The sequence below is a fragment of the Leptinotarsa decemlineata genome, unplaced genomic scaffold (assembly GCF_025532065.1).
Source record: "Leptinotarsa decemlineata unplaced genomic scaffold, Ldec_3_MD MMD2_tig00026294_RagTag_RagTag, whole genome shotgun sequence".
NCBI lineage: Eukaryota > Metazoa > Arthropoda > Insecta > Coleoptera > Chrysomelidae > Leptinotarsa > Leptinotarsa decemlineata.
Genome location: NW_027412674.1, coordinates 6,963,745 through 6,979,853, shown reverse-complemented (window position 1 = coordinate 6,979,853; position 16,109 = coordinate 6,963,745). Strand labels below are relative to the sequence as shown.

Below are 16,109 nucleotides of genomic sequence, written 5' to 3'. Positions count from 1 at the left end.
ACAATTAGTCGAAGGAACAACAAACATGATTTTTCAATTTACCACAAACCGTCCTATATGGATATTACTATACATTAAGATTCTACCCATCCTTATCAACACAAAGTAGCAGCTTATAATAGCATGATTCACAGATTAGTCAATGTTCCTCTTTCGAAAGATAATTTCAATAAAGAACTTAATATCATTAAGCAAATTGCGGTTAACAATGGGTTTAAAGCCGAATTAATAAACAAAATACTTGCCAAGAAAGTCTATGCAAAAGCGATTTGAGACGTTTTTCTTATTGATAAGGTAGATAATCAAAATTATAGAATTTTAACGTATTTTGGACAACCAACGGAAAAAGTGGCTTCATTTTTGAGGAAACGAGATATTAAAATTGGATATAGAACAAGTAATATGTAGGGAAAGTTAGTTAAAAATAATAAAGACAAAACATACAAATTCGATAAATCAGGAGTATATAAATTAAAGTGTGGAACGTGACGTAGGTATATATATAGGTCAAACTGGCAGAACATTTAGGAATCGAATCCTGGAACATCATACGAGCTATGTAAATAAGAAACCAAATTCCACATATTCAAATCATCTTCTAGAAGAAAATCATATCTTTAACAAAGAATTCGAAATTTTGCACATAGAAAATAAAGGTTTGAAACTGAATTATTTGGAAGCAATGGAAATTAATAAACTTAAAAATTCAAACATTCTAATGAATGACCAATTGGATTTGAAAAGATTACCATTATTGAATTTGTTTTCTTAAAAACCAAGAAAGAATTATTATTGATGTAGATGTAGGTAATATGCTTTAAGTGATCATAATTGAACAGGTAACTTAGGTAGAGGTTTAGATAATTTTTGAATGTAGTCTCAATAATGGTTAGGTACCTGTAGTATATAAATATTAATGTAAAAGCAACTTGAAGTATTCAATCACTTGAAAAAGCTACTGTGCTAGCAAAACATGTTGTGATTATGATACATTTGAGGCCATTCTGGTAGGTAGGTCATTTTAAGTTTTGCTAAAACACAGAAGCATATTTTGAAAAGTTCTCTATATGACTATACTGCAGGTGATATAAAGAAATAAGATATAATGGTTTCAAACTCGTCAATGCATTACATTGGAATATCTAATGAATATATTTTCAAGAAAAATTTTTTGCAAAAGCAAATTTCTTGTGTAGAAGAATGTTGAAAGGGCCAAAGTATGAATATTTATTTTCGATTTCATTTCAAATTCAACACAATTTCATATATTAGGTTCCTGCAAGTGTATTTTGGTGATCAGAGATTACTACTATTGAGTATACTTAGTTTTAAAAAACAAATAAAAACATTTTTGTTGGCTGAAGAAATGAACTTATATTACATAGGGAATTGAATGGATTTGATTTATGATATGATTTGGTGTGAATTAACTACTATTTTTGTTTATTGCTGTATCAAAATGTACGAGTTCTGTTCAAAAAATAAGGTGAATGTTCAAATTTTGCGGGCCCTGTACATTCGATTAGCGTTTTTTATGTTGGTACACTCGTCTCGAACATATGTTCTCAGTTTCAGGTGATTCGTTTGTTGGTGAAAGGCATAAAAGTTTTTACTGTTTTGCTTATTCGGCGATTTTATCGCTCAAAGAATTTGCATCAAATTTATTGTAAAAAATGGAACTGAGTGCTCAAAAACACTTGAAATGTTGACAGTGGCATACGATGATTGTACTCTGAGTCAGAAAACTGTTCACAAGTGGTACAAGCTTTTCACAGAAGGTCGAGGAGAAGATGTGAATGACGACCCTCACCTTGGGCCCCCAGCACATCAACAACCGATAAACATGTTGAGGAAACGAAGAAAATTGTTATGGAGAATCGTTGAATCACTATTAGGGAAGTTGCTGATAATGTCGGCATGTCGTCTGACTCATGCCATTCTTTTTTTTTTGTAAATTATGGGCATGAAGCGTGTGGCAGCGAAGTTTATTCCAAAAGTGCTGAATTTTCACCAAAAAACCTTTACATGAGCATCGCTCAGGAATTGTTGAATGACGTCAACAACATTCCAGTTTGCCTCAAAAGGGTCATAACTGGTGATGAATCACCATTATTAGCATGTAGTGATACAGACTTGGATAGAGCTATTCACAAAATGAATTCCATCTTAGTCAGTGTTAAAAGATATCTCGATATCAATAAATTGAAATTAAATGTAACTAAAACCAAAGCCATGATAATTACTAATAAATTTAAATACAACAAAATTGGGATAAATAATTTAGACATAAATATTGATAACAAGAAAATTGAGATCGTCACAAATATAAAATACTTAGGAGTCCAACTCGACAATACACTTTCTTTTGATAGCCATTTCGACTATGTTCATAAAAAAAAATTCAAAAAAATTATACTTTTTTTCAAGAATTGCTAGTAATTTATCAACAGCCACTAAAATAACAGTTTATAAAGCAATTATTCTGCCTCATTTTGACTATTGTGCATCAATCATATACTCTATGAACTTAAATAAAATTAATCAACTGCAGAAATTGCAAAATAGAGGCATGAGAATTATTCTGAGATGTAATAGATACATACACACCAATAAATTCAATGTTATCCACCCTTCAGTGGCTGCCCGTATTACAAAGGTTACTGTACTTCGCAATGATATTTATTTATAAGATAATAAATAATTTGTCTCCTTCTTATTTCATGAATATGGTCAACTACAATTATGAAATCCATGAACACTATACTCGCAATAACTGCAATCTACATATAGTCAAAACAAATTTTAAAAGTAGTATGAATTCAGTATTTTTTTAAAGGCTTCATTAAATTTAATGACCTACCAACTGACGTAAAAGACTGTTTATCAATAAATGTCTTCAAAAGACATTTGTTAAAATATATAAAAGAAACATAACTTACATTTGGATAAAGTTGTAAATCTATGTTTCATATGTTAGTTTTGATTGTGAAATATTTGAATTGTTTCGGTATAAATCTTCTAATGTTACCTATATAACTAGCATTACTAAGTAGAAATAATGAATATTATTTGTAAAATAATAGCACGGAGCGATAGAACTATTTTTTGTTACTTGTAATAGTTTTAAAATTACTGAATAGCATATATTAGTTACTTTTTCTGTTCTATCTTTTCCTATTTTTTTTTATTGTATATTAGGGAAACCTATTTCTGAAATAAAGAAAGATTATTATCATAGGTATGTGGTTATGACATTGCAAACAAAGTCTAATCCTCCCAATGGAAGAGCCCAGGAGAGCCAAGACAAAAATAAGGACGCCACATGGTCGTTAGGCCGTTATCTTGAAGTTATGTGCGCCGCTTGCGAGAATCTATACGAAGAAAATGCCCGGTATTGTGAGAAAACAATTCAAAGGTTTTGCATAACGATATAATACACCTGCTCACTTGTCATTGCTTGTTCTTAATTTTTTAAGCAAAAACAACATTGTAATCATGCCTCAGCCACTATATTCACCAGACTTTGCCCCCTACGACTTTTTACTGTTTCCAAGATTGAAGACACCCATGAATGGACGGCAGATTGCGACGATTGAGGAGATGAAAATCGAATTGCTGAGATAGCTCTAGTACATACCAAAAAGTGCATATCAGAACAGCTTCGTGGATTGGAAGAAACGCTGGCACAAGGGAGACTACTTTGAAGGGGATAAAATAGAAATTGATAAATATTTTTTGAGAAAAATGACAATTCACCTTATTTTTGAACAAACCTCGTAAATGTGTTTTTGTATTTTTAATTGTATGTGGAAATGAATATGTGCAATTTGAAAATGTGTCAATATTTTTCTTTGTTCAAGAATAACAACAGACGTTGAAGTACTTTGAACACAGTATATTGATCACCTGATCTTCGGCATTTTTCTATAATTATTATCTATCAATAATTATACGTTAATCGTAACTATATTTTTATGGGAAATAGAGACCTATTATCATTATTATCAACATTCAGAGGACTCTTTCAGTTGTAATATATAAATTGTATGGTATGGAAGTGTGCACAAAATCAACATCAATATATCTGACACTTGAGACTTTCAGAAGGTTGATGATGATAGTGTGGGTGGAAAAAATAGGATAGAATAGCCGAGATTTGACTAAACTCGTTGAAGTAAGCAGTAATTATAAACTTCTGAATTATAATCGATACTACAAGAAAAATTGATCACCTGGTGTGATGTCTGTGTCTAACGCCTGCTAAAACTTTATCTGTGAAAAGTACTGGAAAGGAACTACATAGTAAAGTAGCTTCTCTTAAAAGAGCACTCTGTGAGCTTCGATCTGCTTTCGGTAAATATTCCAAGACAAAATTCAATGCATCTTGAGCTCGATCCTAAAACAAATAATATTAGAATGAAAAAATGAAAAATAATATCAGAGTAAAAGTTAAATTTATTATGTCGATAAACAAATTTTTGGCGACAAAACTGTTTTCTACACATTAAATTAAGCAGTAATAAGTTATTGTGATTTAGGCCATTTAAACATATAATTTAAATGTCTCCGAATATGCAGCAAAGGTTGACATGACTTTTTTCAACGGGAGACTGTTAATCTATTAGTAACATCAGTTGCAGGAAAAGAGGTGTTCAAATTATCCTTAACCATTAGAACAGAATAGAATATCCTTTATTCGCCATAAAAAAATACAATAGTATTATAAGGTTTTGTCAAATATCATATACCATAAGAATATCATAAAAACACTAAATGAATAAATAAAAAATAAACAAATAAGGAAATGAGATGTGAACAATTTCAATATAAATATCACTGTCTACGTGTATTGTAAATTCAAAATATTAGTTGGTGTTGAAGTCAAATGATAAAAATTCGTCGATACTATAAAAAGCGTTTTCCAGGCAGATATTCTTCATATAATTTGTAAACGAGGCTGTATTTAAGTTTTTTATATCTTCTGGTAGTTTGTTAAATAAAATAGGACCATAATAATTTTTCGAAAAACGGCAGTGATTTAGTCTTGTAAATTCAATTTTAATCTGTTGTGCTTGTCTGGTGTTATGTGAATGATAATCGTTTTGATTCAGGTATAAGTGAGGATTTTTTTTTACATAATTTATACATGAATAGACGTAAAGTATAGATTGAACTATACTTTCTTATTTCTGTTCTTTAACTTGGATGAATAATAATAATGTTTATTCGCAGAAAAAAGAATAAAATACAAATGTGAATAAACAGCGGCAACACGGAAGCAATATGAATATTGCTTGTATGTGTTATGGCCATGCTGAACTAATAATGATAAAAAACAAAACAGAAAAATACATGAAGCAGCAATTATTATATACAATCATTAACAAATATTAGCATGGATATGTTCTGACATTTCGATAATTCATTTAATAGTTCATTTATATATACATACATATACACATACATATATACATGTACATATATAAATACACACATATACATATTTACATACACAAGTATATTATAAAATTGTGTCACAATCGGGTTTACTTAAGTCAATATATGGTAGAAGTCTTAATCGGGTGCAATATTTTAAGTCTCTTCAGGTAACAGATTCCAGTTCTAGTACATATATAACAACACTTCAAACACTCATATACATATGCACACGAATATTCATATAAACATATAGGTGCAGAAACAAATTCGAGATATATTTAAACTTATAGACATTTATACATATACACACACATATAAACAGGTATATATGCATACGCACACGTGTACACACACACACATTGTGCCTGCAGATTATAATGTTATTACATACTATCTGGGAATATTTTGATTCACAAAATCTTTAAAAAATTTCTTCCTCTGTCAAATATCCAACCTTTTACTTTTTTTCTTTGACATTTTTAAGCTGTTAATATTCTTTATTGTTTCTGGTATGATTTGGTAAAGGCGCGGTCCCAGATAAGAAGCATTTTTTTGTCCTATAGTTTTTTCACATCTAGGTGTAATTATGCGCATATTTCTATTTCTAATATGATGAGAATAAATCACTACTTCTAATGAAATATTTTTTTTCTTATGTTATCAAATATACTCGAACAAAATAGTTGACGTGCATCAAGTACGCCAGATTCATTGAATAGGAATAGGTTTCGAATCATGTCAAACCTTCCATACTTATCTAACTTCAATTCAGAATTTCCTAATCAAAATTCTCCTTTTGTCTACTTTTGTAAGTATTAGGTTGTTTTGTCCGTTTTTATGAATCTACTTTGAAATACAGTGTGTCCGCAAAGTATGGAATAAATTCGTTATTTCCAAAACCAAAAGTCGTTTTACAAAAACCTAAAACACGTCGATTTTCAATTTTAATATTCTACATTTTACACCAACATTTCATTATACAGGGTGATCCATATTAATGTGATGACGTCATCAGTATTTTTTTTTAAATGCAACATCCTGTATTTGGTATCAGTTTTAGATAAAGGTGGTTGACAATGTTTCGTGGTGTATTTCATCAGTTCGGACTTCCATTGTCTAATATAATATAAATTGATTTGAAATCCCTGAAAAAAATTAAAGATTAACCGAAAATAACAATTTTATTAAAACAAAAAACTGAAATTACAAGGAAATAACATACAAGCTACAACCAGAAAATGAAGAATTGAAATATTAATAGAAGCTGAAAATTAAAAAATATTATTAACCAAAAATTAAAAATAAAAATTAAAAGATTCCAAACCAAGTTACGTCACGACGTCTCGATTGTTATTAGTATCCACAATCGTCTTCGGGTGATAACTGGACTTATTCCTCCGAGATCTGACTATTTATAGGTCATTCGGGTGCTGTCACCTTTCACCTATCCCCTCTTTCCACTTCATTGGTTTAGCGGGAGATGACCGTTTGGCGGGAGTTGGTCGTTATCAAGCGAAAAACGACCAACTCCCGCCAAACGGTCGGTAATCTCCCGCTAAAACACCAACTCCCGCCAACCGGTCATCTCCCGCTAAAACCAATGAAGCGGAAAGAGGGGATAGGTGAAAGGTGAGAGCACCCGAATGACCTATAAATAAATCTCGGAGGAATAAGTCCAGTTATCACCCGAAGACGATTGTGGATACTAACAATCGAAACGTCGTGACGTAACTTGGTTTGGAATCTTTTAATTTTTATTTTTCATTTTTAGTTAATAATATTTTTTAATTTTCAGCTTTTATTAATATTTCAATTTTTTATTTTCTGGTTGTAGCTTGTATGTTATTTCCTTGTAATTTCTTTTTTTTGTTTTAATAAAATTGTCATTTTCGGTTAATCTTTTATTTTTTTCAGGGATTTCAAATCAATTTATATTATATTAGACAATGGAAGTCCGAACTGATGAAATAGTTTTAGATAATCCGTAACGAGCTGATTGCGAAAAGGTATGATACTTGGAGTCTAACGGACAGAATTTGAAAGTTGTGGGCTTAGAAAATGAATTTTATTGATATCTAATGAAAGTATAAATTATTTAAATATTTTATATTAGTAACTTTCCAGTTTGTCCTTTATTACACTTTAGTAATTTAGCTTCGTTTATTTTTAAGATTATGGAAAGTTATATACCCAATAACAGTAAGAGACATCTGAGTCCAACACAAAAAAATAGTGATAATTATTGATGTAAAACTTACCTTACACAATTTTCCAACAGCGCTGATGATTTGAGCTGTTAGATAAACTGTTTGAGGATGCCTTTTTGCAGACTGCTTCATAGCGTTCACATGATCAGCTAATAATGCAGGCATCTTCTCAGCCATGTGAAGAAATACTTGTAAAGTTGGAGTAACAGTTACCGAACTGCTTAAATATTCACAGAGTTGTGGAACGCTTGCTTCCAATAACTAGGGAAAATTAAAACAGTATTAATGTCTTATCAGGGCGGAAAGAGTCTTTAGATTTTCATAATTTCACTTCCAAATATTTTTTTTTAATTTAGTTCCTTGAACATTTCCATATTTGCAAACCATCTTTCAGTAGATGGACACGAGTTCAATCACGACTATGACGTGTTACATTTAGAAGAGAAAAGTTGGAAACTCAAATCTTTTGGAGTGTTTAGAAATGAATTGATTTGAGAATTCGAGACATTTACTGAATGACAAAATAGAATCAAATCACTCCCCATTACTCTAACACTATGAACTAATTTAACTGTCACAGAACATGGGAGTTTCCATTGGATTGTTAAATCTGCAATATCATACAAAGTCTATCTTGACCTGCATTGAAAAGCTGAAATATAAATTTTCAAATAATTCATTGAAATTCAATATGGTGTGATATTTTCTTATCTGATACCACGCGGGCTTGAATTATCTTTGGTAATTTTTTTTTTACTACCGAATATCTCAAGAAAATTAAGACCTGCTTTCGGCTCGATTTATTTTCAAAACATTTGTGACATTGGAAAAATGGATCAGTCTTCAAAACTAACCCAATGAAGTTTTTAAAAAACTGATTCTTTTTACATATTAATTTGATTTTTTAAAGTTTTTGTTCTGGTGAAGCAAAATTCTTTTTGATAGATCCACCCCAACATGAAAATGAGGATCCAATTTCCATAAAATTCATAATTAAATGATATTTACCGATGGGTTGTCCTTGGCAATGAGGGCGAATAAGTTCAATAGTGCCAATTTTTCTTGAGTATCACAGTGAGGAAGTAGTGAAACCAAAGCCATTGCATGACCTTGGAATGGTTCCGGAGACACTTCATATATATTAGGTAACACTCTACACAAAGGATAATTTCCTGAAAAATACTTTTTTTGAATAAACCTTACAAATCTCTAGCTGAATCACTTATTCATTATGGTATTCTGGTGTGGGCAGCAATGTACAAGAGTTCCTTGCAAAAACTGAACGTAATACAGAACTATATTCTGAAAATAATCTTGAAGAAAAAAAATTATATCACACTAATCATATATATATATATATATATATATATATATATATATATATATATATATATATATTCAAACACTATACTTTCATAGTTTATGTATGTATGCATTCAAAAACAGAACATTTCATAATTATGTTCCCACAGTTGATATTACTAGAAGTACAACAAATTAATCGCTACCCACTCCAAAATTCAATAAAAATATTTGTCACATTATCTTAAATTTGTAATATTCTACTCCTAAGGATAAAACGTATTAAAAGTTATAAAACCTTCTCTATAGAATCAAAAAAAAATATCTTCGAAAATTACTTTGAATTTATTAAAATATTAGAACACCAATAGATACACTGCCACTAAATTGTTTCCTAACTCTCTGTACACAACTGTAGTTTTATATTAATTAGTATAACTTTGTAGCATAACAAAAGTGATAAGTCACTTAGATGCTATTTTATACACAATATTTACTTGATGTATTTACTTATATCTGCCTCTCTTCTATAGTGTTTTATTCTTATTTTCTTCATCAATTAAATAAATAAATAAAATACCAGTACTACATACACCAAAGGTTCCAAACAGTCCATCATAACTATATATACCTTTGCACTATTTTTATATATTTATAATATTTAATAAACGTGAATATATTTAGAACTAACTGTCTTATCATACACATTCATATTTACTTCTTTGATTGACGACTTGTTTATTTTGTGGAAATTCATGTTCACTGAGGATACACTATAAAAACACACTTTTGTATACTTTCCACGATAGTTCCATATTTGTTGTTGTTGTTGTTTGTCCATTACACCATTAGTTTTGAAAATGGTGTAATAATAATAATAATAATATTTATTCAATTGGATCATCTATAGATGACATTGACTATGTCAAAACGTGTGCAAATACAAAATTAAAAATACAAACTCTGTGCACTTAGAGGCACAATATACAATTTACATAGATAATATAATATATAAAGTCATAACCTACAATAATCTGTTATTTATGCAACAGCTTATTAAAATCGGCCTAAGATGTCGGACATGTACATCTAATATATAAAAATGGATGTTTGTTGGTTGGTTGGTTGGTGGGTAAGTGATAAACTTCTACATCGCTCAACCGATAGTGATGAAACTTGACATGTGTAAGTAATTTTTCATAGAAAAGGTTTTTAGGCTATCAATTTTTCTGTAACTCGCCGTAGAACAATTCTTTCAAAGCACTGTTTCAAAACACTATTGATTCTGATTCTGTCAAACATTGGAACAGCAGCGATACAGCAACATAGTACTAGTAATATATAATAGTCACAACCAAAAATAATATGTTATTTATGTAATAGCATCATTATTAAAATCTTCCTAAAATGTTACACATGTACAGGGTCATAAGTTATCCTCCATATATTCTTTGAGAAAATAATAAGATTTATCCAGGAGCAACTCTTTGATTTGATAGTTATACTCTTTTAGAGCCAGATTTTTATTGTACTTGGAAGTTTATTATACAATTTAATGGCCATAAGCCTGGGACATGATTCAGATACAACTAATCTGTGTGTTGGCACTTCTAACAGTAGGGAATTTCTAGTATTATAATTCTTATTACCATCAAGAGTAGGAAAACTGGTTATGTGCGATTTTACATATTTTAATATCTCGTAAATGTATATACTTGTAACAGTCAATATTCTGAGATTTTGGAAGATGAGTTTGCAACTTGTCCTTCTAGTAACTCCTGCTGTATACCTTATGGTTCTTTTTTGAATTTTGAGTATTCTGGAACAATCACTAGATGCTCCCCAAGCTATAATCCCAATGTTACAATGAAAGTATGCATGGTAGTAAATCAATACGAGTGATCTATTTACATTCCAGCGTAGTTGTTGAATACAATAAGATATTGAGGATATCTTTTTACAAATCGTATCAATATGCTTGTTTCATTTGAGATTTTCTGTTATCTTCAAACCCAAACATTTTGTCTCCTCTTGTTGTTGAATTGATCCATTGATTGACGTTACCAGTAAACTGTGATCTGGAGTGGTACTTGAATGATTAAAACGTAAAAGCACAGTTTTTCTTTCATTCAACAAGAGGCCATTGTCTGAGAACCATTTTTGGGTTCCTTTTATTTCATCAGATGCTTTATTAACTGTGACTTAATATTTTCCTGAGTTATCAATAAAGATGTGTCATCAGCATACATAATGAACTGATCACTATAAAAATCATTTACATACCTATATTATATATAAGAGTGGACCTAATATAGAACCCTGAGGAACTACGAGGGAACAATTTTTAGATTCTGATTAATTGTTTTTATAGTGTATCCTCAGTGACATTCATATTTCTTTTGTTTATTTCCTTCATTCATATAAACCTAATAAAACTATTGATAGTGATTTAAAGAAGTTTAACACTTCTTAATTTTTTGAATAGATGAGTAACGAAGATAGATCTGTCTTTACCTGAAATTATCGAGTCCATGATGGGTTGAACATGTGGTGTTAGTAGAGAGGCGTGTTCCATTGCAGCAAGAGATAAATAAGAAGCCATATTTCTCGATAACTCTTTATTTCCTTTATGTAAAAACTTAACTGCTACAGGCAAGGCTCTTTGCATAACCGACTTCTTACTATAATTCTGAAAAGATTCTCAAATCACCAACTTACACTGACGCATTGGACAATCAATTTACCAAAAATATACAGGAAATAATGTCGCTGGAGATCTTAGCATGAGGAGGATCTTCGTCTCTGGCAGAGATTTGTAGATTGTGATGAAGACATGATTCTAAGAGAGCAACAAGAGCTTCACAGTGCTGCTCCACACTTCCTGTTTCTCTTATACAAGAAGTGACTCGAGTAACGCAAATCTCTACTACACTTTGATCATTATCATTGTTCACGTAATCAGGAAAAGAAGCGATAACAGTAATCTCTTTCAACTGAAACATAAATTATGAATAGCAAATTACAATACAATATTGAGTTAACTAAAAGGATTATTTCAACATACTTGAAATTATTATTATTCTGTATTAGCAAATAATGCTCTTCATAGTACAGTCAGTCACTTATAAAATACAAAACAATAAAAAATATATATATATATATATATATATATATATATATATATATATATATAAAATTAGAGACAAGCCACATTTTAAAAACACGAAACTAAAAAACAAGACGAATTATGGATGACAATTACTTCAAATATATTCACTACATTTTCTTTTGAATGAATTTAATGAATCACAGCTTTTTATATGACTTGGCAGATTATTAAATGCAATCAGACCAGAACTATACAACGAGTCACAACCTAAATGTTCTCTGTTGATATAAAAATTTCCTATTCTATTTCTAGTGGAGTGTGTATGAATACTACTTGTGTAGGTCAACTGATCACTCAGATAATTTGGCAACATATTGTGTTTAATTTTAAATATTAGCATATTTAGTGTTATCCATTGATAATGCATTGAAAATTCCTCTGCCTTTTTTCACATAATTCGAAATGGAGGTGATAGTGCCAAAAAACGAAATTCGACAATTCTGGATTTTGGCAAGTATTCCAAAAATAACCACTGATATTCTCGATCTGAGAAGAGATTATTCTAGTTCCCTAAAATTGAAAACTTGTCCAATTTATCGTAGGTTCGACGATAATTGACCACACTGTACAATTAAACTCAACCTTATTTCGCTACTTCACTGATAATACACCCCAAAAACTCTAACTGAACTTCAGACTAATGCTCAAATGTCTATCGCCTTATTGGCTCACTTTGTACTGCACTTTCCGAACTAGACTAAGACTCCTCTAGATAGAGGTAAAGCTTATATAACTCGATGGAGGTCTTCGGAAGAGGATGGAACAATTCTCGAACAGACCCGGCATTCCAAAAACATCAAGAGAAATTGAACGCAAGTGGGGTTGAGGTCGCCGCCGATCGAAGAAGTTCAGCGTCATTTTATTCATAGTTGACAACACTACACCTTTCTTTGAGATTGTTCGTCCCGAACAACATTCCAAGCAGGAACATCATGACTCATGTAAGGAATCAGTTGCTCTACACGGATGAACTTAAGACTTCCTTTTGGGCGACAATCGAATTCTGTACACAAAATTGTTTATCTTTTTGATTACCAAGTAAGTTTCACGCCATGGTCTCTGCAATTTGGGAAACAACCTTACCGCCGTTGGGGTTGGTAGAGCCACAATGCATCACCCTCCTTGAATTTCATCGGCACCGACTTTTTGTCAAATCTTATCTTCATCCTGACGCTGAAAAGCTGTTATTTGGATTTTGGAAATTTGTAGGCGATTTCAAGTCTCTCTTTCGGGTTATTCAGATACTTTGCCTTTTGGGCATCGTCAGTGATGGGCAGGCGGTCTTTGATTATGGATGATCAGAGGAGTGCATATTCAACTTCCTTTTCATGCAAGCTTTTATTTAAATTGCAACATTTATATGTATGTATGTATTCATATATGTATGTACATACTCGTATGTTAGTTCAGACTAAATATCCCCACTGAATTTTGAAACACTTATCCTGAACCGATGGTTCTAAAATTATGTAAATACGTTTAGTTTGGGTGATAACACATGTAACTCTAAATCCAATATGGCGGACCGCCCAAGATGATGGAATAGTTTTCTTCTCTACCCCCAAACCAAAGTTCAATCGAGCCCAAGAGAGCAAAGACCAAAAAAGCTCACCAAATGCGATCAAATGACATGGTTTTGCTCCCTGTTTTTTTTTTACTACCGTGGTGTAGTGCATCAGGAGTTCTTACTACATGGTCGAATGATCATTAAGGAGTATTATCTTGAAGTTATGAGCGACTTACGAGAAGCAATATAATGAAAACGTCCGGTATTGTTCGTAATTTTTTGGCTACAAAACAACACCTTAATCATGCCTCAGCCACTGTATTCACCAGATTTGGCCCTCTGCGACTTTTTCCTGTTCCCAAGATTGAAGATATCAATGAAAGGTCAGCGTTTTGCGACGATTGAGGAGATAAAAACTGAAACGCTGAGAGAGCTCATCTACATATTGAAAATAGCATATTAGAATTGCTTCGAGGATTGGAAAAATGCTGGCACAAGTGTGCTATATTTGAGGAGGATTACATTGAAGGGAACAAAATAGAAATTGATGAATAAATATTTTTTGAGGAAAATAAAAATTCACCTCATTTTTTGAACAGATCTCTCCAATCCAAAATTGTAGTTCAAACCATGTAAATGATTTTTTTCAAATCATTACTATCCTCAGATTTTAAGGAAAAAATATTAAGCCATCAATATAAAATATGCTTACATATTATACCTGTTATAATAATATAAATTATTTATTTGAATCAGAAAATATTTAGGCAACTGAATTTTGATGTGTGATTACTCTTACAGCTTTGTAACACGGGGTATGCCAAAAATTCTGAAAAGATATTTGAATTAATTTGGTAGCTATATACAATGTTCTACTGTGAGAAAATAGCCAAATATACATTATGATAAATGAAAAATAAAACTTTGTTTTTTTACCACTTTCATGCGTAACTAACGTTGTTACTGCAGTTTCATCCTGTAAAGACATTTTCAAACAATTACAATAAAGTATTGAGTTTATTTTTTTTGAAAATATCTTTATAGGACGAAACTGCACTAACAACATTAGTCACAAATAAAAGTGGTAAAAAAACATAGAAAGTTTTATTTCTCATTTTTCATGATGATCTCATACCACATAGTAACAGCTACATCCATCAATTTATGAATATATATTCTATTGATTTCTAGATGCCTGTAATCGAGATAATAATACACTTTGTTATTAGTATTTCAGAATATAGTTTTTCTTGTGAGATGTCCATTGAAAAAGAAAATTGATGACATTTCTGTTTCAAGGGGAAATATCCAAAAAATTGGTATTAAGTAGGTATGTTAAATAAATTTGTATCACTGTATACCCATACATAAGTACCAAATTTGAAAAACATTAATTTGCAAATAGAAGATATGTTTACCCATTTTGGTACTATTGGTGTGGGTGAAGGCATTAAGTGAAAAAAAATATATTGAAATGAAAATTATGAAAAGATTATGGTTGAAACAGTTATAAAGCCATCTGAAATATTCTCAAGATTATATCGAAAAATATTCTCATTATTTTTCCTATATCTATAGACCATATTCACTACAAGTATATCCTGAGGAAAGACTATCCTTTTTCAATTTGTTCAGATGTGAAATATTTGTGTTATATCTAATTGTATTTGGATTTCAGAAATAATACCTACAACCCAACAGCACAATTAGAACCTCAATTAGAAATATGAGAATAGTAAAATTCCAATATGTATCTTTATGAATTTATTTGTTTAAAAATCTGTTCTCATTGTCAATGTCCAGAGAATATAACAAAAGAAAACTATTTAAGAATAACATATAATTTATTATTCTTCCCAAAAATCCATCTTCTACCTATGTGAACTTCCCCTAACATTTTTTTCTACAGACTTGTTACAATTCTTTCTGTGGATAATTTTTTGAAATAGGGAATGAGCCAAGAAAAAAATTTCACCCAGTATGTGACAGCAAATTTTAGTAGCAGGATAGCCATATCTAATCATATCAGCTCCATCCATTGAGTAAACTAATTATTTTTTAGATTTAAGAATTATTCATAAAAATTTGTATTACACTGCAGTGTATTTCAAGAATTCAATTCCCGCTGATAAACAATGTTGTTCAACAAATAAATAAAATAATTCACATACAATTCCATTATTCTACAACAATCTTCATTAATAAAAAAACACTGATAGTTTATAATTCATTTATCAAAATTTGTAGGTGTTAATTTTTTATGGTTTAGATGACAAAATTCTTTATTTTCCAATAGTTGAACTAGAATATATTTTTTAATTGATAATTCTTAGGTTAATTTTTCATTTCATTAAAGGCTCATTTTTTAAAACACTAACTATATTTTAATTTCGTCATAGGCAGTAAAACTTCCTGTATATAATTACAAGAAGGGGGCTGTAAGGTATTTAACCGTACTCTCATTCATTCAACATTTGTTTAAAAT

At 30.6% G+C, this 16,109-nt stretch overlaps 1 protein-coding gene across 2 annotated transcripts in view; it reads right to left on the bottom strand.

The window, feature by feature from the left end:
• Positions 1 to 16,109, bottom strand: part of melt (ventricular zone expressed PH domain-containing protein melted) — a 45,575-nt gene that overhangs the window by 28,925 nt on the left and 541 nt on the right. For both annotated transcript variants that reach the window (XM_074180238.1, XM_074180239.1), the window contains exons 2-6: positions 11,693 to 11,941; positions 11,463 to 11,637; positions 8,655 to 8,818; positions 7,698 to 7,907; positions 4,233 to 4,396 (exon numbers count right to left, since the gene is read on the bottom strand). In XM_074180238.1, the coding sequence (XP_074036339.1) occupies positions 4,233 to 4,396; positions 7,698 to 7,907; positions 8,655 to 8,818; positions 11,463 to 11,637; positions 11,693 to 11,941 (962 nt within the window). The remainder of the gene's footprint in view (positions 1 to 4,232; positions 4,397 to 7,697; positions 7,908 to 8,654; positions 8,819 to 11,462; positions 11,638 to 11,692; positions 11,942 to 16,109) is intronic.